The sequence below is a fragment of the Ovis aries genome, chromosome 11 (assembly GCF_016772045.2).
Source record: "Ovis aries strain OAR_USU_Benz2616 breed Rambouillet chromosome 11, ARS-UI_Ramb_v3.0, whole genome shotgun sequence".
Lineage (NCBI taxonomy): Eukaryota > Metazoa > Chordata > Mammalia > Artiodactyla > Bovidae > Ovis > Ovis aries.
The window spans coordinates 41,582,654-41,603,982 of NC_056064.1; the positions used below are offsets into that span (position 1 = coordinate 41,582,654).

General features: G+C 55.6%; 1 protein-coding gene and 1 non-coding gene across 4 annotated transcripts; both read right to left on the reverse strand.

Moving 5' to 3' along the window:
• Positions 1-927: 927 nt before the first annotated feature.
• On the reverse strand, positions 928-13,725 carry LOC101118712 (keratin, type I cytoskeletal 42). Of its 3 annotated transcripts, none has more exons than XM_027974527.3 (9): positions 9,024-13,725; positions 7,755-7,883; positions 5,357-5,439; positions 5,075-5,231; positions 3,772-3,933; positions 3,067-3,192; positions 2,599-2,819; positions 1,363-1,412; positions 928-1,238 (listed from the first exon to the last, which is right to left on the reverse strand). In XM_027974527.3, the coding sequence occupies exons 1-9, from the start codon at positions 9,144-9,146 to the stop codon at positions 1,141-1,143; spliced, it is 1,149 nt and encodes a 382-aa protein (XP_027830328.1). In that variant the 5' UTR covers positions 9,147-13,725; the 3' UTR covers positions 928-1,140. The 3 variants fall into 3 exon arrangements, with proteins under 3 accessions (XP_027830328.1, XP_027830329.1, XP_027830327.1); XM_027974528.3 differs by lacking the exon at positions 9,024-13,725 and adding an exon at positions 8,737-8,830; XM_027974526.3 differs by lacking the exon at positions 9,024-13,725 and having other exon boundaries at positions 7,755-8,592.
• Positions 13,726-18,615: 4,890 nt separating this feature from the next.
• Positions 18,616-18,719, reverse strand: LOC114117039 (U6 spliceosomal RNA). Its single transcript, XR_003590834.2, has one exon. It is a non-coding gene; the product is annotated as a U6 spliceosomal RNA (small nuclear RNA).
• Positions 18,720-21,329: the final 2,610 nt, after the last annotated feature.

Consider the following 21,329-nt stretch of genomic DNA (forward strand, 5'->3'; position numbering starts at 1 on the left):
GGGGAACAGGAAGAACTGCCCCTTCCAGCCTCCCTACCCTTCCTGTGCCCCAAGAACCCTTGGATGGGGGGTATGTGGCTTCAGATCCCAGCTGGCTGGAAATCTAAAGGACACTGCCCAAGAAGACGGTCTTCCTAGGAACCCTCAACCCCCGCCAGTTGGGAGAGGTCCCCTGCAGCCACCCCCAGAGGCCCCACCCCATCCTCTGAGCTAGCCCCTCAGAATGGGCCGAGTGCCCGCCCCACAGCCCCACCCTGCCCTGCCCACCACCCTCAGTCCCAGGGTCCCGGCAGGCCTGCTGGGCGGAATGTGGTCGTGTCTCAGACTGCTGATGGCTTCCACTTCCCAGACAGGCCCAGACAGCCCCCACCAGCAGCTGAGAGAGATTCCCCAATAGCCCAGCAGCTGCCAAGCCACCAAAGCAAACAGGACGCCCCCCCACGCTCACACGCAGAGCGGCCACCACGCCCCATACACCCCCAAGCCCAACAGAGCCCGTCTGGTTCCCTGGGCTGGCCATACCCCTGCCACACTCATACCCTTCAGTGCCCTGGACCACTTCTCCAGGAAACCCCCTGCCCGGCCCCTCTCCCTCTGATCTTGACCTTGTACCTGCCCCAGGCTGAGGCAGGGCGCTCTCTATAACAGGTGTGGCTCCTGGAAAGTCTATGGGGCCCTCCCAGGGGCCAGCCACCAATAATGGGGGACCCAGGGACTGATTCTCAAAAACTTCCCCAACCTGGTGGACTGTCCCATCCCTCCATCCTCAAGCATCCTGCCTCCCTCCTTTGAGCCCCAGGCCCAGATGGGTTGGGAGAACAGATTGGCAGGTGACAAGCAGCCCCAAACATTTAACAAACTCTCATCACCCCTCCGTCCCTAGCCCACACTGCCCAAACCAATGACCAGACTGAATCACAGGAGACATTGAACTTCAAGCAAAGCTTTAATTGCAGTCACTGGGGCAAAGTCAGGAGGCCCCCCTCAGCGAGGGGAGGCAGGAAGCAGACAGAGAAACACAACAGCTCTTGGGTGGTGGCCCAGACGGGCTCTCGGGGCGCGGCAGTAGCGTGCTGGGAGCTGGAGGCGATGGCTGCCCCTGGGCCCTGGAGGCTGGGCTGTTGCAGGTGGAAAGCGGCCTCAGTGGGTGGAGCGATGGACCTGCTCGCGGGAGGAGACCACCTTGCCATCCTGGACTTCCTCCATGATGGTCCGCACCTGGCGGGTGGTCACCGTGCCTGTGGGCGGAGGGGGAGGAACACACACAGAACCTCAGGCTGGAGGCCCTCCCTGAGCCCCCCCGCACAGAAGGGGCCTCAGCCTCTCCCCACCCGCCCCGGGCAGGACGGGGCAGGCTCTTACCTTCCCGGGTGGGCTGTGAGACCAGGGACGAGGAGTACTGGGTGGACAGGCTGCAGGAAGAAGGGGAGCTGTCAGCCCAGGGGTCCCAGTGGGGAGTCCAGCCCCGTGGGAGGAGGAGCAGCTGGCTAGGCCGAGGGGAGAGAAGCCCCAGGAAATCGGAGAGAAATCACAGCGGGGGGTACACGGCAGAGAATGGCAACCACAGGGTCAGAGGGACAGGCCCAGTGGGCAGGAATAAGGAAAGCGGATACCCCAACAGGAGGCCCAGAGGCATTTTGCTGCCAACCAGGGATTTATAAGGAGAAGCTGAGTGAGTGGTGTGTTTTTTTTTTTCATATCCTGAAGGGCCCAACAAATAAACTTCATTAAAACAGGAGAGACTGTGGTTAGACTGCAGATGGACTTGGCCATCCTCACAGAGCAAAACTCAGGAATGAGTGACTAAGCATGGAGACTCCAGGATATCCATGGCCCCTTTACACCAGGGCCTGAGCACCCTCCCAACTCCAAACCAGAGCGCCACCCATCCTGGACAATGGGATCACCAACCAGTCACTGGAACCAGAAACCCAGTGCCATTGTTACCCATTCCTTCACACACTTACTCAAACGTTTATTGAGTTCCGCCTACAAGGCACGCTCAGCCCCGCTTTCAGGCATCCAGCCCTGCTGTTTTTAGCTAACACATCCTATGGGTGCATGATCTCCCCTCCCCCGTCCTCCGCCTGCCTTACAGCAGGTCTTCCTCCCCGGTGACTCAGACGGTAAAGAATCTGCCTGCAATGCAGGAAACCCGGGTTCAATCCCTGGGTCAGGAAGATCCCCTAGAGGAGGGCATGGCCACCCACTCCAGGATTTTTGCCTGGAGAATTCCATGGCCAGAGGAGCCTGGACGGCTATAGTCCATGGTGTCACAAAGAGTCTGGACATGACTGAGCGACTAACACCTTCCCTGGCCTTACTCGCTGCTCCAGCCTCCTGACAGGTCTCCCTGACCTCACCCTGTCCCCTCAGACACATTTCTCTCTCTGTAGCCTGAGTGACTGTTCTAAGATGTCTTGACAACCATACTTCTCTCTACACAAAAGCGCCCTGTTGGCTCCCCAGAACCTATACCATCTAGTGGGACCCCAGCCAGTGTTCTCTGCTTCATCTCCTGCAAGCCTCCACACCTCCTCCTGCCTCAGCTGGTGCTATCCCGGCCCACCAAGCACATGCGGGCTGCCCTCCACTCACTGGGCGTCCTCGCCCTCCAACAGGCGGCGGTAGGTGGCGATCTCCTGCTCCAGCCGCGTCTTCACGTCCAGCAGCACTTGGTATTCCTGGTTCTGCCGCTCCATGTCACAGCGGAGCTCGCTCAGCTGAGCCTCAATGCTGCTGATGAGCCCCTGAAGCTGGGCCAGCTGGGCTCCATAGCGTGCCTCGGTCTCCGCCAGGCTGCCCTCCAGCGACGCTTTCTGGGGGTCAAGGTGTAGGTAACTAGGGAAACCGAGCTGGGGCCCTTCCCCACGATGGAGCCCCCAGAAGTGGGTCCCCAGGTGGTGCCCGCCTGTGGGTGCTGCCAGCATGGCAGGGTGGGAGGTGGGACAGAGTGTGAAGAGGCAGGGCAGGGCAGGGAGCCTCTGGTTCTCCCAGCGGGGGTCCAGGAGGCGGGGCCCAACCTGGAGCAGTGGGCACAGGGCAGGGAGGGGACAGCGGCCCTACCATGCTGAGCTGGGACTGCAGCTCAATCTCCAGGTTCTGGACCGTGCGGCGCAGCTCTGTGATCTCCGTCCGGCTGCTCTGCAGGGCCTCAGTGTTGGTGGCCACCTCGCGGTTCAGCTCCTCGGTCTGGAAGGCAGGATGGGGCCCCTGGGGCTTGAGGAGGCTGGCAGAGGTGAGGCAGAGGGCAGGGGCCACACCCGAGCCCTGACCTCCCAGACCTGCCCTTCCCCCGCCCTAGAGGGCCTCAGGCCCACTGGTACACACTGGTGCTTGCAGGATTCATCTTGTCCTGCGGTCCTTTGCTTCTTCCTTACTGGGTTGCAGGCACACGTAAGGGCAGGCCCTGGCCTTCGCTCTCTGTGTGCCCATCACAGTCTGGGTGCTGCCACTGCTCGGTGTGTTGTTCTTACTGGGGGCATAGGAGTCTGCATCCAAATACACACCTGCCTATGAATTCCCGGGGTTGGGGGAGTGTCTGGTGGGGTCAGGAGATCTGGCTCTGCTCCCTCTGCCCCCGTGAAGGGCTATGTGAGCTTGAGGCCTCTCTGAGCCTCATAGTCTCCCCCTGAACGTGATTGTTTGGTCCCAACTGGTTTCCAAAGGTCCTTCCAGCTGGGAAGCCACATCTGCAAATTTTCCATTCAGTGCTGAGCACAAAGCACAGGCATACACACGTGTGCACACCTGCTCACGCGGGCCACCCACCTTGCTGAAGAACCAGTCCTCGGCATCCTTGCGGTTCTTCTCCGCCATCTTCTCGTACTGGTCGCGCATCTCGTTCAGGATGCGGCTCAGGTCCACGCCGGGGGCGGCGTCCATCTCCACGTTGACGTCCCCTCCCACCTGGCCTCGCAGGGCATTCATCTCCTGGGCAGAGAGGGGTACAGGAGCTCACTCAGGGCCATCCTGGGGAGAGCCCCTGGGGCTGCCTTCTCATTCTGGGAGAGATGATTGCAGAGGACAGACACAGACAAGCCAACAGCTCCTCACCCTGAAGGTGGAGATAGATGTTGTCGTGTCTCAAACGCGCGTGGCTTTAGATGTCAACAATCTCCCCCAACACACGCTTGGACAGTGGACTTTGCCCAGCCCCAGTGCGTGCTGGGGCAGGAGAGAAGGCAACTCCTGGTTATGCTGGGGGATGAGCAAGGACAGCCTCACTCCCTGCCCTGACCCCTCTCCTCGGGCCCCTACCACCAACCGCGCAGCACAAGCACAGGGAAAGCAGCCCCTTGCTGGTCCTGGGGGCGTCAGACCTCATTAGGGAATGTGGATCTGCTCAGGGAGGCATCCCCAAAGCCAGCCTCAAAGTCAAGCAGAACTACTTGAACTCCTGCTGTTCGGGCATTCGGCTCTCTCAGCTCAGGCCACCCCAGAGCTCTGGTGAGAAGGAAGCCACAGGGCTCATCAGCCCTCCTGCAGGGTCTTGGATCCCTACCCTGGGGGTAAGCCTTGGGGTCCCTAGGAGGTGGGAGAAGTGGCAGGGTGGTGGCGGCAGAGCTGGTGCAGAAATGGCTCAGGCAGACCTGAGGGAAGACCCGCCCCTGTGCAGCCTTGGATAAATTCCTTAACCTCTCTGAGCCTCAGTCTCCTCACTGGTAAAGGGAGGAACACGCTCCTTTCTCACAGCGACGCTGTCAGTATCAGCTGAGATAATTGCTGTGAATCACTTGGAATGTGCTGGGCAGATGTTCCTTGCTGTTATGACTATCACTATTACAATTAACCATAATAATTAGCCGGCGTGTTCTTAGACCCATTGGCCTATTAGATGGTTAACTGCCACCACATAGCAGGCTGTGCCTCGAGGGATAGAGAAGTATCTTTCCGGAGAGAGGGCCCTCCAGGCCTCAACCAGGGCCCTCTGGGGGTCTCCCAGGGTCAGAGCCAGGAAAACATCAGAGACAGGAATTGGATGGAGAACGTGGCCTTGGCCTAGGAAGATGTGGGGAGCCCAGCCTTGCCTGTTCCCAGGCAAGTCTTTCCTGCATCCCTGAGCCAGCCTCACCTCCTCGTGGTTCTTCCGGAGGTAGGCCAGCTCCTCCTTGAGGCTCTCGATCTGCATCTCCAGGTCAGCTCTGGCCAGAGTCAGCTCGTCCAGCACCCTGCGCAGGCCATTGATGTCGGCCTCCACGCTCATGCGCAGGTTCAGCTCCGTCTCGTACCTGGAGCAAGGAGAAGCATGAGCCATGGAGTGCTGCGAGGACACCCTCATATGCACAGAGAGCTCTGTGGGGTGCAGAGCCGGACCGCACCAGCCCCCTGAGCCGCCTGGGAGGCCCCGACTCACTTGGTGCGGAAGTCGTCGGCTGCCAGGCGTGCATTATCGATCTGAAGCACCAAGTTGGCATTGTCAATGGTGGCCGCCAGGATCTGGGGGACATGGTGGGGCTGGTGAGCAAGCATGCTTGGCAGCCCTGGGAAGGCCTTGCAACACCCCTCTGACAGCCCTTTGGATAGTGGGCTGGAATGAGCGAGGTGAGGGCCCCTGTGGTCTCCTCACAAGGAGAGAAGGCATGATACCCAGACATGGATACCATGATGCCAGTAGAAAGACCCATATGCAATCCTCTCCCACCATGGGAGTCACTGCCCAAGCTGCCTGGACCTCACTCCATCTTCCCCAACTAAACCCACCTCTAGGCTTAGTTGCCACCTCCTCCAGGAAGCCCTCTTCCATTCCCTGAGTCTTTCCTCCCCATCATTCCTCCCCTCGGCCCATCTCTCTTACACAGTACTTCTCACAAGTGCAATTTTTTTCCATGACTTTATATGTATTTTTGCTCTCTCCCACTGGTCTCTGTGCTCCAGAGGAATGTCGCCTTGTCTCATCCCTGTCTCATTCTGTTTGGAATCCCCAGCACAGTGCCCGGCCCAGAGTCAGCCCCCAGGAAACATTAATTTAATTAAACAATTAATGAAATAGTTAATAAAGCTATGATGGGTCCCACATCAAACCTTAGGACAAGGTTTTCTTTTCCCACAGGGTTATCTGGGAGGTTCAAACGACCACAGGGGAAGGGGGAGGCTCTGGAAGGAGCAGAGCTGTCATTATTGTTGTGAGAAACACAGGAGAGAGGCTCCAGTCAAGGGCCATGGGGGAGGGGGAGGGCGAGGCCCCTGCACGCTGCCCAGAGGAAGCAGAGAGGAAGTCTTGGCAGATGAGCTGGGTAGACTTTGAAGTTTTTTAAGACTGAGGGTTGACGTTTACAAGCTGTAAGAGGGGGAAGCCCCAGGAAACTCAGGCTGGACCTCAGAGCCCACTTGAGGCCCTAAGTTCTGAAAAGGCTCCCTGGGTCAGACTGAACCCAAGAGCCAGTTTGAACTCACCCCAGGGCCTCAGTGGGCCGGTCTGCAGCCTGCAGACCTGCCCCACCTCCCACCTCCCACTCAGGAGGCTGATGGGGCCCAGCAAGGGGGTGGTGGTGCAAACCGCCGAGGGGCAGTGACTCAGCGGCCTGGTGCGCATCGCGCTGGGGTCTGGGGTGAGGAGCTGGCTGACCCCGGAGCTCGGGAACACTGACTCACCAGGGCTCCCCTGGGTTCCCTGCTGCCCAGACCAAGGCCGGTATCTGATCTGGCACTCCCGTCGGTGCGGCTTCCAGGGGGCAACTGCAGGAGTTCCCTTTCTGGCCTGGGTCCCTGGCAGGAGCAGGCAAAGCCCCTCACAGGGCCACAGGCCTGGTTCTCCACCAGGAAAATGAGCAGACTGAGCCCAGGCCAGCCAGCCCCTAGCCTAGCTCTCCCCAAGCCTGGCTCTTGAACCTCTTTGACCTCTCTGCCACCTCTGGAAACTGCAGCCCTTTAGGTCCTTCCAGCCAGAAGGTTTGTGCAAAAGACCCAGGTGCGACGTTCACAGAATGCCAAGGTCATGAGTTCATAGAGATCATAGTGTGTGTGTGTGTGTGTGTGTGTGTGTGTTGCCTCTTCCATCAGACTAAGTTAGAGAAATTTCTCCCCTTGGGAGCTTCCAGTCTGAGTAGGAAGACACAGCTCCTTTTTTCAGGGACCACCCCGCCCTCCTCCGCAAACTCTGCAAGGGGAGACAGCATCTGCCCTTAGGAAACCCCAGAGTGACCATCGTGGAAAGAGTGAGGAAGACCCAGAGCAAAAACAGCTGTGAGACTATGTCAAACTCAGTGAAATCAGCACAATGAACACAGTATAGACTGAACCTCAACGTATAGAAAGGACCCCAAGGTCTGAAGACAAAAGTCAAGTGCCATCCATCCAGGAGGACTGCCTGGAGGAGATGAGGCAGGAGATGAGGCAGGAGTTTGCAGGGGAGCAAACTCAGAGGAGAATGGACTAGTGAGAAGGAGACTTCCAGCATCACCTTCCAGCAGCCACACCAAACTCGTTCCCACTTCTGTGCCTTTGTCCACACTGATCTCTATACCTGGAACATCTGCTGCTGCCCTCAAGGTTCTGAAGACTTCCCTGACCATGCCTACATCACCCACACCAAATACCCTCCCCCAGGAAGAAGGAACTCCACACAGCCTCCCTTCACGGAATGCCCTCCAGGCCTGGGGACCAGAGCTGGGTTCCGGGGCAAGTGAGAGAGTGAGTGAGTGAGTGAATGAATGATGGAAACCTAGGCTGGAGGAGAGATGTTGGCAAAGGTCCAGAGTTGGGATGCATGAGTCGGAAGTAGATACTGAGGACAGAGGGCAGGGAGTACCCACCTTGCTCCGAAGCTCCTCGATGGTCTTGAAGTAGTGGCTGTAGTCGCGGGCGGGCCCGGGTCCCTGCTTCTTGTACCAGTCATGGATCTTCACCTCCAGGTCTGCGTTGGCCTCCTCCAGGGCACGCACCTTCTCCAGGTAGGAGGCCAGGCGGTCATTGAGGTTCTGCATGGTCTCCTTCTCACTGCCCCCCAGCAAGTTGTCGGCCACACCAAAGCTGGAGCCGAAGCCCCCGCCCAGGTTGCAGGTGTAGCCCCCACCATAGCCACCCCCCAAGCCCATGGAGAAGCGGGATGAGGACATGGACATATTGCCAGAGCTGCCGACTCCCAGGAGGCTGGGGGCCCGGCAAGCACCCCCAACACGGATGGAAGACATCCGAGAGAAGCCCCCGCTGGGCATACACAGGCCCTTGACAGAGCCGGAGGTGGAAATCTGGCGGATGCTGGTGGCGGTAGCAGTCATGATGTCCACAAGTCGAGCGCAGGGCCTGGTCTGGACAGAGACCCCGGGCAGCCCTTTATAGCCGGGCTAAAGCGGGGCTGGGCCCCTGGCCCTTGAAGTCGGAGCCAAAACCCCAGCCATGTAATTTGCTTCTGTACAAGCCGCCCAGGGCCTGGGGCTCAGGCTGGACACCCGAGTGCCTCCCCCGGCCCCCTCCCCTGCCCAAGCCTGGCCTGGGCACGATGGCCTCTTAGCCGCCATTGTCTGTTAGAAACAAAGGTAGTGCTGGAGCCGCAGCCCCGGGGGTAGGGTGATCTTCCATCCTCAACCGCAATTAGGCAGCTGAGCTCATTCTTGGGGGAGTCCGGAGAACCCAACCCTGGGAGCCAGAAAGGGCCTGGGACAAGGCTCCACAGGCCCGGAGCCTGGGGCTGCTCTGGCCCCCCACCCAGCATTCTTGGATCCCAGGGAGAGGGTGGAGAGATCCAGGGGGACACCCTCCCCCACCCCTTACAGTGGGAGCAAGTCAGCCTCTGACCTCGGGGAGCCCCAGCTCTCCTGGGATTACTTCCAGCCTGAGCAGGAGACTCAGTCCCTCACCAGGGGGCTGCCCTATCTGAGAGGAACAGTCACAGCTGCTGACCTGAGGGAGCCCTGGATTCAAGCCTTTCAGGAAGTCAGTTCACTGCCCCGGTTGCCTCATTTGCAAAATGGGGTAACTCCTGCTTCCCAGGGTCTTTGTGGGAATGAGTCAAGTGGAGGCCAAGGGAGAGAGGGAATCAGAGAATTGGTTAGAGTGACCGCCCCTGCTCACCCTACCAGTACCTGCGGAAAGATGCCCCCAAAGGGCCCCCAGAGGAGGCGCTGAGCGCAGGAGAGGTAGGACCTGCTGGGCAGCCGCACCCTGGGGAAGGGCGGCCCCTGCAAGGAAAAAGCACAAGCCCACATCCTGGCGGCTGGCACCCGCCCGCTCCCAGCCAGGAGATTAGTGGCCTAATCTCGGCGGTGCTAATGATTTAGGCGCTGCCAGGACCCTGGCGTCTGTGTCTGCACGGGGCCTGTCTGAATGAGAAGCTTCCAGGGGTGGAGGGAGGCACGTGGGTGGCCTGGGCTCTGGGCCCACACACACGGGGACAGGGAGGGAGTCAGGGTTCCATTTAGATCAGAGCTGGTGTGCTGAGGTCAGACTGCTGGAAGGACTTCCTGTCTAGAAAGTGGGTGGCCTCGCACGCAAGGGTGTCTACTTGTTGGAGAGTGGGGACTGCACAGGCTGCCGAAAGGAGACAACCAGAGTTGATTCTGCTCTCACCCTGACTGTAAAGGTCAAGAATAGGGGGCAAGGTCAGAACACCAGGTCTTCTCCACGATATCTGAGAGGACTGCCTGCTACTCCAAGACAGGCTGGGGAAGGGAACAAACAGAACCTGGGGTCACCTAAGTGGCTCAGAGGCCAGCCTTGCACCAGCCACTCACCCCCAGAGAAAGAGCTTCCCCTCCCCGCTGGAGCCACCCTCCCAGGAACCCCTCTCCCCCAGCAGCTGACTGCCCTCCTCTGTCTAGACAGGCCTCCCTAAGCTCAGAGAAGTGAATATGAAGCAGAGCTAGCAGCCTGGAGAAGGGGCCAGGCCACAGGGCACCAGCCACCCACCCTCTGCCTCTCCAGAGCCTGCACCCCACCTCCAAAGTGCCCAGACGTTAGCCTTAAAGCCCAGTTTGAAGGGACAGAGAGTTTCCTAAACTTCTTTTCTCAAAAATCACCAAGGCCCCACAATCACCCCGTTACTCTACCCTTTCCCTTGCTGACATCAGGCTGTGCGCCAAGGGCAGGACCTAGGTTTCCCCACACCAGTGACTCCCAGGCCCTGTGCCTCTGGCCTTTGGGGACTCTGCCACTGTTGGAGCCCCCCTCCACTTCTGTGCCCACCTCAGCCCAGAAAGGCCTCACTTGCAGAAGGACAGGCCCAGCTCAGCCCTTCTCCCCAGGTGAAGGGGCAGAGACAGACCCCAGGAAGGTCTCCCTGGCTCTCTGGAGAGTGTGGCCATCCTTGAAAGACCTAAGAAGACCCAGACATGCTTCCTTCATGGCTCCGGACAGCCCTTGCCGGATCTCCCCAACGACGCCATGAGGAAGCCGAGGCCCAGGGTTTCTGAGCAGCCGGCAGGCAGTAGGCAGGGCCTGAAGCCAAGGCCCGAGCAGTGCCCACTCTCCGTGCCAGGCAAGGAAGGAAGGCCTGGCAGGAGCCGAGGTCCTCTCATCCGTGACTCCTCCTGCCCGGGCCTGTCCTCCACCCCCAGCAGGGAGAGGCCTCTGGCAGCCAGAGGGGCAGCGCCAGGCCCACACCCCCCACAGGTGCCAGCAGCTTGGCCCAGAGGAGGAAGAAGAGAGGAAAGGGAGGAGGCAGTCCAGCCCCAGAGGCTGCTGGGAGTCCAGAACAGCAGAGAGGGGACTGCAGGAAGAGACCCCGGGGAGAGGGCTGAATCCCCCCAGGGTCCCCACGCCAGCCCCGGGCTTGACCAAACCTACAGGCCCTGGGTCTCCTCTCCAGAGGTTGCTGAAGAGCCCATGCGTTCTCGGCATGAGTAGCACAGGCCTGTCTCAGACTCGAGCAGGACTAGGGTATGCGGGGAGGGTCCCTGGGACTACACCCACCCTATGGTGTTGGTGGAAGGTGCAAGGTGATCTGGGGGCCCCGTATGCAGTTGATGTTCAACAGATGCATATCAGGACTTCACTGGTGGGCCAGTGGTCCGCCTGCCAATGCAGGGGACGCAGGTTCGATCCCTGGTCTGGGAACTAAGACCCCACACTGATGTTGTTGTTCAGTTGCTGAGTTGTGTCCGACTCCACGCCACGGCATGACCCAGCTCCTGAGCTCGAGCTCTAGAGCCTGCACTCTGCAACAAGAGAAGCCACCACAACGAGACACCCACGCACCGCAACTAGAGAGTAGCCCCCACTCGCCGCAACTAGAGAAAACCTGAGCACAGCAATGAAGACCCAGCACAGCCAAGAAGAAATGTTAAAAATACACATATTTTTATTAAAAAATCGATGCATATTGATGGTGACAAACATCTTGCCACATCAGCCCACCTGACCTTGGCTCCTACCGGCCCCCCAAGCATTAACTGTCACCCTCCTAGGACAGTGCCCACCCCACCCAGAACCCAGAACACAGCATGTATGCAGCAGGCGCTCTGTAAGTGTTCACTGAATTGTTAGGAACGAGGACTCTGGACCATGACGAGGGTGGAAGACAGGGACCCAGGAAGGGACTACATGGCCACCTACACTCCCTCCAAGGAAAGAGTCCATATCGGGTGAGGTTGGGGAAGTGAGAGGCCCAGGATGTGGGGGTGGGCTCCCAGCTGGCACCTTGGCTTGACTGATGAAGAGAACACCCCAAATCCTTGAGGGTTCTCAAAGACCCTACACCCAGAGCCCGGCCACCAGGGCCTGTCAGCTTGCTTCCTCACAGACCCTGAGCCCCTCTCACTTGCGGGGACCTCACCCAGGATGGGCTACACAGGGTCACCAAGGATGCCCTACCCCTTACCTCACCCCGAGCACCCCCACCCCTGGCCAGGAAGTGAACCCTCGCCCCGCCATGCTTGCCCTCAGGTGGAATCCTCTTCTTTTCTGTTTCCTCAGCCTCTCTCCTGAGGCCCCAGGGCCGCCCTGCCCAGATCCACCCGCTAATGATTTGTGTCTGGCTCCAGAGAAGGCCCCACCCTCCGACTCCCCGGCAGCCAGGGGAGATGCGGACAATCTGGGCCCTCAGGAGGCATCCAATTAACAGAGTCAGAGGCAGGGGGTTCCTCCAGTGCCCCCACACATACCAGAAGTCCCCAGGTGCTCCCTTCCCCCATAACTGGTTTCCAGGGAACATGCTCCCAGGGTAGACCCAAGTTGGGACTCGGCCACCTGGGATACCGCGTCTTTCCAGGCAAAGCCACATCAGCTGTCCAGAGCCCTGTCCCAGCAAGGGCCAGAGGCCTCAGTGCCCAGAACAGGAGGAGAGGTCAAGGGAGGCCCCAAACCAACAGGAATGGATGGGGAGGAGGTCCAGTAAGGGGAGCCAGAGGGGGGCACAGGTGGGAACCCTTGCTGCTTCTGAGGCTGGAAGAGTCCAGCTTGAGAGGACCAGCTTCTCCCCTCTGCCCCCCCCTTCTTTCCCCTATCCACCCTTCCCCTTCCTTGGCCTGAGGTAGCTAGAGGGGAGGATGAGAAGGCAACAGGTCAGGGGGGTCCCCTTTAAGGCCCAGGGCTCATCCCCTCTCCCCTTTGCCCTGAAGGCTGAAGGGGACCTGAGGACCTGCGGGAACCAACTCAGAAATCCCAAGGAACTCCAGACTGCCCATCCTCAAGACCCCAGCCTCCCAGGCCCCCAGGCCCTGCCCCACCTGCCCACTCAACTCTCCATGCCCTGCGAGACTGGTTCCTCCTGGATTAATCCACCCTCACTGGTCCCTGCTCTTCAACACTCTCAAGCGATTTCCTCCAGGGGATGTGTGGCCCAGGCTTCCTGAGAAAGAGGCTTCATCTCCCCCGTCAGAGTGGATGCTTCCTAGGGTAAATGTTCTGTCTCCCCACTCAGACTGGGAGCTCGCTCCAGGTGGGCACTGAGTCTCACCCGTGTGATGCTCTGAGCTTGGTGTCTCCTTCCTCCCAGCTAACACCACTGGCGGGAAGAGGGTCTCTTGGTTCTTCAATCACCTATACCGCACGCATCCTCAGTCGCTCAGTCATATCCGACTTTTTGCAACCCCATGAACTACAGCCCACCAGGCTCCTCTGTTCATGGGATTCTCCAAGCAAGAATACTGACGTGAGTTGCCATTTCCACCTCCCCACCTCCAGGGGATCTTCCCAACCCAGGGATCGAACTCGGGTCTCCTGCCTCTAGTTCCTTGGCAGGCAGATTCTTTACCACTGGGCCTCCTCTGATCACCCCGCCCACCACAAGACGATGCACACGACTTACCAACAAGAAAGGGGAGAAGCACAGCTGTGCAGAGGCCTGGGCCCCATGGACTACTCTGTTCCACACGAGGCCCCCAACTGCTCTTCCCCATTAAAACCTGCCCCAAGCTGGCAGCTTCACAGCCCCCTGGTCCTGCCTCTGCCTCAAAACCCAGGCCCTGGGCTTGTTGTTCAACATTCCAGGTGTGATTCATTTTCTCCAGTAAGGTTTTGTTGGAGAGGAATCACAGCCCCTAATCTTCTCAACCCCCATGATCACTATTCCACCCCTTATGGAAAGAGCTCACTCGGGACGCCAACTCCAGGAGCCTGGATCGATGCAGACTCTGCTGTGGACAAGTCACAACCCTTCTCTCAGCCTCACCTGCAAAAGGAGGCTACTTGGTTTCCACGACAAACTCTTCGTGAGGCTGACATGAGGCAGCGGCTGGCCTCAGGCCTTGTGCACACTAGGGATTTGGAAGGATCAGCGACTCCCAAGCTGGCTGGGTGAAGGCTCCCAGGGTAAGAGGTAACCCTTCCCTCTGCTAGGCAGATGTGCCCGTCCTAACCTCCAGAACTGTGTACCTTATATGGCAAAAGAGACTTTGCAGGTGTGATTAAGTTAAGGAATTTGCATTCCTTAACTGGAATTTTCTGGATTTCCTGGTTGAGCCCAATATAATCACGTGCATGAGTGCTAAGTCACTTCAGTCATGTCCAACTCTTTGTGATCCCATGGACCATAGCCCGCCAGGCCCCTCTGTCCATGGGATTTCCCAGGTAAGAATACCAGAGTGGGTTACCATTTCCTACCTCAGGGTGTCTTCCCTGACCCAGGGATCGAACCCGCGTGTCTTACATCTCTGGCATTGGCAGGTGGGTTCTTTACCACTAGCGCCACCTGGGAAGAGTCCTTAAATAGGGGTGGGGGCGGGGAGAAAGCTCTGAGACAACAGAAGCGGAGGTCAGAGTGAAGAAGCCATGAGCGAAGGAAGGTAACCAGACTCTAGGAGCAGAAGAGGCAAGAACAATTCTCCCCGAGTGCCTCCAGAAGGGGCTCAGCCCTGCTGACAGCTTGATTTAACCTTGCAAGATGCCCTTCAGACCTCAGACTTCCAGAATTGTCAGATAATGTGAGTGTTGCTTTAAGCCCCTAATGTTGTCATTTGGGATTTCCCTGGTGGTCCAGCAGTTGAGAATCTGCCTGCCAATGCAGGGGACACAGGTTCGATCCCTGATCCAGGATTCTACATGTCGCAGGGCAACTAAGTGCATGCGCCATAACCACTGAAGCCCAAGCACCCTAGAGCCCGTGTTTCACAACAAGAGAAGGTACCACAATGAGAAGCCCAGGCACCTCAGCGAAGAGTAGCCCCTCCTCGCCACAGCTAGAGAAAACCCGGGCATGGCAGCCAAGACCAGTGCAGCTGAAAATAAAATAAATAATCATTTTTAAAAATGAAGCTGTCATTTTTTCCAATAGCAATCGGAAACTAATACACTCTCCCTCACCTATTCTAGCGCCAGAGTGCTAGTCGCTGTCACTTATGTTAGAATTATTATTTGGAGGTGGATCTGCTCCCCTTCTAGAATTACAATCCTTTACAGCCAAATGAGGGCTTCCCCGGTGGCTCAGCAGTAAAAGAATCTGCCTGCAATGCAGAAGACGCAGAAGACTCGGGTTCGATCCCTGAGTGGAGAAGATCCAGTGAGAAGAACATGGCAACCCACTCCAGTATTCCCGCTTGGAGAGTCCCATGGTCAGAGGAACCTGGAAGGCTACTGTCCATAGGGTTGCAAAGAGTCAGACACAGCTGAAGTGACCGAGCATGCACGCACAGCCAAAAGACAGCTTTCTGTTCATCTCTGAACCCACTCTAAGGTCCAACTTGGCACTTTATGCACAGGAAGTGCCCAATCGATGCTTGCTGGATGCAGACAGTAAGTGCCCAATGCTGGGCTTTTCCTTAGCAACCATTCATTGCATCCATGGTGGGGCCATCACTAGGCAGGGTGCCAAGAACTCAGCACTGAGTCAGCTGAGCCCTGCCCTTAATGAGCACAGGCAGGTGAGCAAGAAATGGACACGCGGTCCATCCTGGGGCCAAGTTATTGTGCGGTGATGAAGGGGTGTATGTTCAGGCACCTGGGAGGAGCAGGAGGGAGCGACTCATTCAGACCAGGCTGCTGCTGATGGTTTCACGGGGAGGGACCACAAAGCCGGGTTTCAAAGCCAGGGCAGGGCTTTGCCAAGCAGAGGAGATGAGGTGAGAACACATCCCAGCAGAGGTGGGTGGGGACCAGGAGACTCGCAGCTGGATCACTGTTCACTGGGAGCAAAAGGAATGCCAAGGAGAGCAAACCTCAAAGGAAACACGTTCGATTGGCTACTGTTAGTTGAGCGTCTACTGTGTGCTGAGCTATCCCTAGGCTCTGGGGATAGGGTGATGAACACAAAAGACGTCTTTGCTTTCATGGAGCAGACACTCTAGTGGGAAAGACGGAAAACAATCAAACCAGAAAATGAGATGTTCTCCGTGGAAGCATGAAAAGGGAAACAGTGCTCCGGGGGCCAGGGCAGGAAGGCCTCTCCCAGGTGACATTTAAGGGGAAACCGGATTAAGGAAGGAGCCAGCTCATGCAAGGAAAGGCGTTCCAGGCCAAGGTAATAGCTAGTGGAAAGGCCCTGGGGCCAAACTAAGATGCTCCTTTCTTAGGGAACTAGAAGAGCTAGCATGGCTGGGGGGTGGGGGTGGTTACCAGAGGAGAGGTGGGACTGTGTAAGCTCAGAAAAGGGCAGGGGCCCCCACAGGGTAGTGGTTCTCCTCCTTTACTCACAGAGCTGTCGAAGTAAAGTGAAGTGAAATTGCTCAGTCATGTCTGACTCTTTGCAACCCCAAGGACTGTAGCCCTCCAGGCTCCTCTGTCCATGGAAATCTCCAGGCCAGAATACTGGACTGGGTAGCCGTTCCCTTCTCCAGGGGATCTTCCCAACCCAGGGATCAAACCCAGGTCTCCCGCATTGCAGGCAGATTCTTTTACCAGCTGAGCCACCATGAAGCCCTGATGAAAGCCAGGGCTGAGAACTGTGCTCCAGAGTCTGGGGGGACCAGAGCAAGGCATGTACATCCTGGTCAAGCAGTTTTTGTTTGTTTGACTGTGAACTTCCCAGAGCCTTCAACAAGCTAATGTGCGCTGTGACTCTCCAAGGAGAAGATAGCATTCCCCAAACTTAATCACCCATGAAGCCCCTTCCAGGAGGAGCAGGTGAAGGTAGGGCTCCTTGGAACCCATTATGGGAATCTGTGGACCAACTCATAGGGCTTATTAGAGGGAGAAATGGCTAGAACGAAGGTTGGAAAGAGAGACCACCATGAAGGGTGTGCTGAAGAGTTTGGACTTGATTCTGCAGCAAGAGAGTCATCCAAGCATTGCTATGATGTTTCATTTTGTTTTTGTCTATTTATTGAGATTTTAATCATACAAAGGGATATGATCAATCTCTTCAATGCCTCCATTTCCCAGTTAATAATACCACAATCTTTCAGTTAATAATACCTCCTGGAGAGCCACCTCACTCTCTTTAATCCATCGTGACCGTGAGCTATAATTCATTCACTCCTGTCCCTCCCAACCTCCGCTCAGGCATCCAGGAATTTTTTTCCTTCTCACGAACAATGATATAATAAACCTGCCTGAACATCTAGCCTGGTGAACTTTTACCAATATATCCTTAAGGGAATTTTGACAGTGGGATTACTGGATGAAAGGATAAATCCATGTTTTTCTTTTGATGGCTATTGCAAAATTTTTATTCAAGGTGAATGAAATTATATCTTTGCTTTAAAATACCCCAATCTCCCCAATAAAAGGTGGTGGAGGAGAAAGAAGGAACAAGAAGGGCAGCATGTTCGTGGACACAGAAAATAGACTGGTGGTTGCCAAGCAGGAGTGGGTTAGGAGAGGGATGAAGAAGGAGGCTGGGGTTCACAGATGTAAGCTTTTATATATGGATCGGATAAACAAAGTCCTACTGTATAACAGAGAGAACTATATTCAATACCCTATGATAGGGACTTCTCTGGCAGGCCAGTGGTTAAGAATCTCCCTTCCAACGTAGGGATCATGGGTTCAATCCCTGATCGGGAAACCAACATTCCACATGTCACAGGGCGACTAAGCCTGGGTGCTGCAGTTACAGAAGCCCATGAACCGCAAGGAAGACCCAGCTCAGCCAAAAAAAAAAAAAAAAATCCTATGATAAACCATAATGGAAAAGAGTATTTTAAAAAGAATGTATATACACGTATAACTGAATCCTTTGCTATACAGCAAAAATGAACACAACATTATAAATCAATTATATTTCAATTTTTAAATATTGAAAAAAGAAAAAAGGAATGGCAGCAAGTTGACAATTACTGAAGCTGAGTGATGGGCATATTATGAATACGAATATTCACTCCTTAAAATTCACTGGAAGGACTGATGCTTAAGCTGAAAGCTCCAATACTTTGGTCATCTGATGGGAAGAACTGACTCATTGGAAAAGACCCTGATGCTGGGAAAGATTGAAGGTGGGAGGAAAAGGGGACGACAGAGGATGAGATGGTTGGATGGCATCACCGACTCGATGTTTGAACAAGCTCAGGGAGTTGGTGATGGACAGGGAAGCCTCGTGTGCTGTAGTCCATGGGGTCGCAAAGAGTCAGACACGACTGAGCAACTGAACTGAACTGATGGGCATATGGGAGTTTGTTCTGCCATCGTCTCTACTTTCATGTATATTTGAAATTGAAATTTGAATTTGCAATTTTTTTTTAAAAAAAGGCCCCAGGCAGGCCCAGTGCTCTGTACATCATGGATCTTCACCTCCAAGTCTTCCTAAAAAGTCCTACACATTTTCACTTCCACCAACCATGAATCCGAATATTTCCCTCAACACACCCATCGGCACTAGGTCTCATCGAACTTTGAAGTTTGTCTGTTGCTATTTTTTAAGTTTTGTCCTTTCAATGGTTGAAAAAGTCCTCTCTGTTGCTTCAGTTTCCATTTCTTTCATCTTGAGTGAGACTGACCATCCTTCCCTAAATTTTTTCATTCTTTCTTGTTTTTTTGTTTAATTTTTATTTTATATTGGACTACAGTTGATTTACAATGTTGTGTTAGGCTCAGGCATACAGCAGAGTGATCCATTTATCCATATACACATATCCATTCTTTTTCAGATTCCTTTCCCATATAGGTTGTTACAGAATACTGAGTAGAGTTTCCAGTCCTATACAGCAGGTCCTTGTGGACCATCTATCATATACATAGTAGTGGGTATACGTTCATCCCACATTCCTATTTTACTCCCCCTATCACCATATTTTCCCTTTGGCAACTGTAAGTTTCTTTTCAAAGTTTGTGAGTCTGTTTTCTAAAAAGTTCATTTGTATAATTTTTTTTTAAAATATGTAACACTTCACGGATTTGCATGCATCCTTGCACAGGAGCCATGCTGATCTTCTCCCTATTATTCCAGTTTTAGTCTATGCACTGCCAAAGAGAGCTCCCTTCCTGTTTTTTAGGAGCCACGTGTTCCTGCTCTTTACCCTTTTCCTCGCTGTGGGATCTTGTCCTTGCTGACTGGTGTGAGCTTTGGTCAATGTGGGAAGAAGGCCTTTCCTACATGAGTTACAGATGTCTTTTCTCAGTTGACCATTGTTCTTCCAACCTTGTTTACAGTGTTTTTTCCCCAAACAAATGATTTCCCTTAGGTCACATTTGCTAAAATTTTTCTCGTATGAGTCTGAGCATCAGGGATTTTGAAGAAGGGCTCAATTTGGTGGTGATGCGAAAGCTGGAAGGGGGCCAAAGCCCAGCCCCCAGGCTGAAAGGATGGCCTGGGAGAGAGATGATGAGGGCAGGATGGGACACAGTGGCTGAAAGGGAGATAGGGCTGAGTCAGGGAGGCATGGAGATGACTCTGCATTTTCGGGTTGAGCAGATGGGTGGTAATGATGCCACTGACTCTATCAGAGAAGCCAGACAGAAAAGTAGAGTTCAGAGGAAGAAAACAATTCTCCTCGAAGTACATACCACTCTGGATGGCCACACCTATTTCCTGTCTCCTCCTCTAGACTCAGGCAGGGACCCTCTCCTCCTCTCTGTCCCCAGAAATAGACGTAGCAAATGGTGCTTAATAACTGCAGAAACGACTGAATACGTGAATGACCTGAGCTCGAGGTGCCTCTGCCTGTCTGGACATGCCAGGGGGTGAAAGGAGGCGCCACCACCACCAAGGGACTGATGGGTTGCCCCCTCGTCTCGGACCTGGCTGTGTCCACTCACCAGCCACACAGAAGCCTGCCACGCTTTGTGGCAGATAAGAGCTGCATTTGGTTCTGAGAATTTTAGCATTCACAGGTTTGCTGGATGTGGCCGCTGGGGGAGCCTGTTGGGCACCAGGTGCGGAAGTCTTCCATCTAGAGGTAAGCCAGGGAAGCCCAGAGACTCCAGAGGCCGAGCCCTGGGACTAGCTCCCTAGAGAACCTTCTGGAAAAGCTGGCTGGCCTGAAGGAAGACTTCCTGGGCAGGTTGGGAGACCAAGTTGCCTTTCTGGATTGATTCCAAGGTCGCCACCTGGAGACAAGAGATGTAAACACTGACGAGACAGCACCTGGCCAGGGAGCGGGGGAGTTGTGGGGCTCCCACCTCACGTGGTTGTCTCTTCTCACCCCTCTGCTCCGTACCCCTAAGGGGGAAGCCAGAATGCTTCCGTTAGGACTGCAGACCCCGGCGCCTTCCAAGAATGATCTGATCCTGGTTAAACCCGAGGCTCAATAGCCCGGCCCCTGGTGCCTCAAATCTGTAGCAGGAGCGCCCTCTGCTGGCAACCCTGGGTCGGGCGTCTCTGCCGTGCAGTCCCGAAAGGTGCTTGCTGCCTGAGATTGCAGAAAAGACCATGAAACTCAAGACATCCTCTACCTGCGCTTCACACCTGGCGCCTTCTCCAGGGACCTGGCCCCTCCTCACCATCTTCAGCTCCTCCTCCTCTAGTCCCACGAACCCCACAGCACCAGGGGCCCAGGCTGGGCCATTGTGTCCCTTCCAGGCCAGTGGACACAAAATTCCTTGCTGAAGCTGAACTGTCCATTTCACTCTGCCTGTCCGTGAGTTCTCCGTCTCCAAAAATCCTTCTCTGCCTCAGGCCCAAAGCTCTCCTCTCTTCCCTCCACCCTAGGTCGTTCTATTAAATGGCTCACCCCAAAGTTACTTCCTGCCCAGACTCCCCAAGCCGAGAGTGAGAGGGTCCCTGAGGTAGGACACTGTCCCCTCAGTGGGGACTACCGCTTTCATGCCTCCAGCTCCCTGGGGACAGCAGCTGCCGTGAGCTGGCTCCAGCTGAAGCGCCCCACACAGCGTATGGCACCTGCTCCGTTCACAATAGGTTGACCGCGTGCAAAGCTTTGAGTGCCTGGTGTGCGCATCTGTGCCCGGACAGGTCCTGCGCGTGCGTACACAGCAAGTGTGCGCACCTCCGCGGGGTCTGCAGGGTGGCCTGGCTGGGACTCCAAACTGGGCGCCGAGCTGGAGGAGGCCGATGTCCCTCGCCGCCAGGGGGCAGCACTGAGCCGCTCTGGCCGCGCCAGAGGCCTGTCTCCAGCGAAGGACTAACAACCCAAAAGCCACGGTGCGGGTCGGGGTGGGCGGACGAGACAACTGTCACTGTTTCTAAACTCAGGTGGTGGGTTCACAGGTGTTTATTGCCTTAATTCTTTTTTTTTTTTTTTGCCTTGATTTTTAAGTCCTATCTATGTCTTGTAGATTATATTTTGAATCTGCTGCTGCTGCTGCTAAGTCACTTCTGTCATGTCCGACTCTGCGCGACCCCATAGACGGCAGCCCACCAGGCTCCCCCGTCCCTGGGATTCTCCAGGCAAGAACACTGGAGTGGGTTGCCATTTCCTTCTCCAATGCATGAAAATGAAAAGTCAAAGTGAGGTCACTCAGTCATGTCTGACTCTTAGCGACCCCATGGACTGCAGCCCACCAGGCTCCTCCGTCCGTGGGATTTTCCAGGCAAGAGTATTTTGAATCTATTTGGTAGTATGTTTTTTTCCTTTTAGTAAAGATTGGTCTCTGAGCTCTTTCTAGAAGAGGGGAAGACGCCCTGCCCC

Coding starts and splice junctions, on each gene's coding strand:
- LOC101118712 (XM_027974526.3), bottom strand. CDS start 8,219: ATGACTGCTACCGCCACCAGCATCCGCCAGATTTCCACCTCCGGCTCT. Junction 5,232..5,356: donor GCCGACGACTTCCGCACCAA/GTGAGTCGGGGC, acceptor TCCTTGCTCCAG/GTACGAGACGGAGCTGAACC. Junction 3,193..3,771: donor AGGACTGGTTCTTCAGCAAG/GTGGGTGGCCCG, acceptor CCTGCCTTCCAG/ACCGAGGAGCTGAACCGCGA.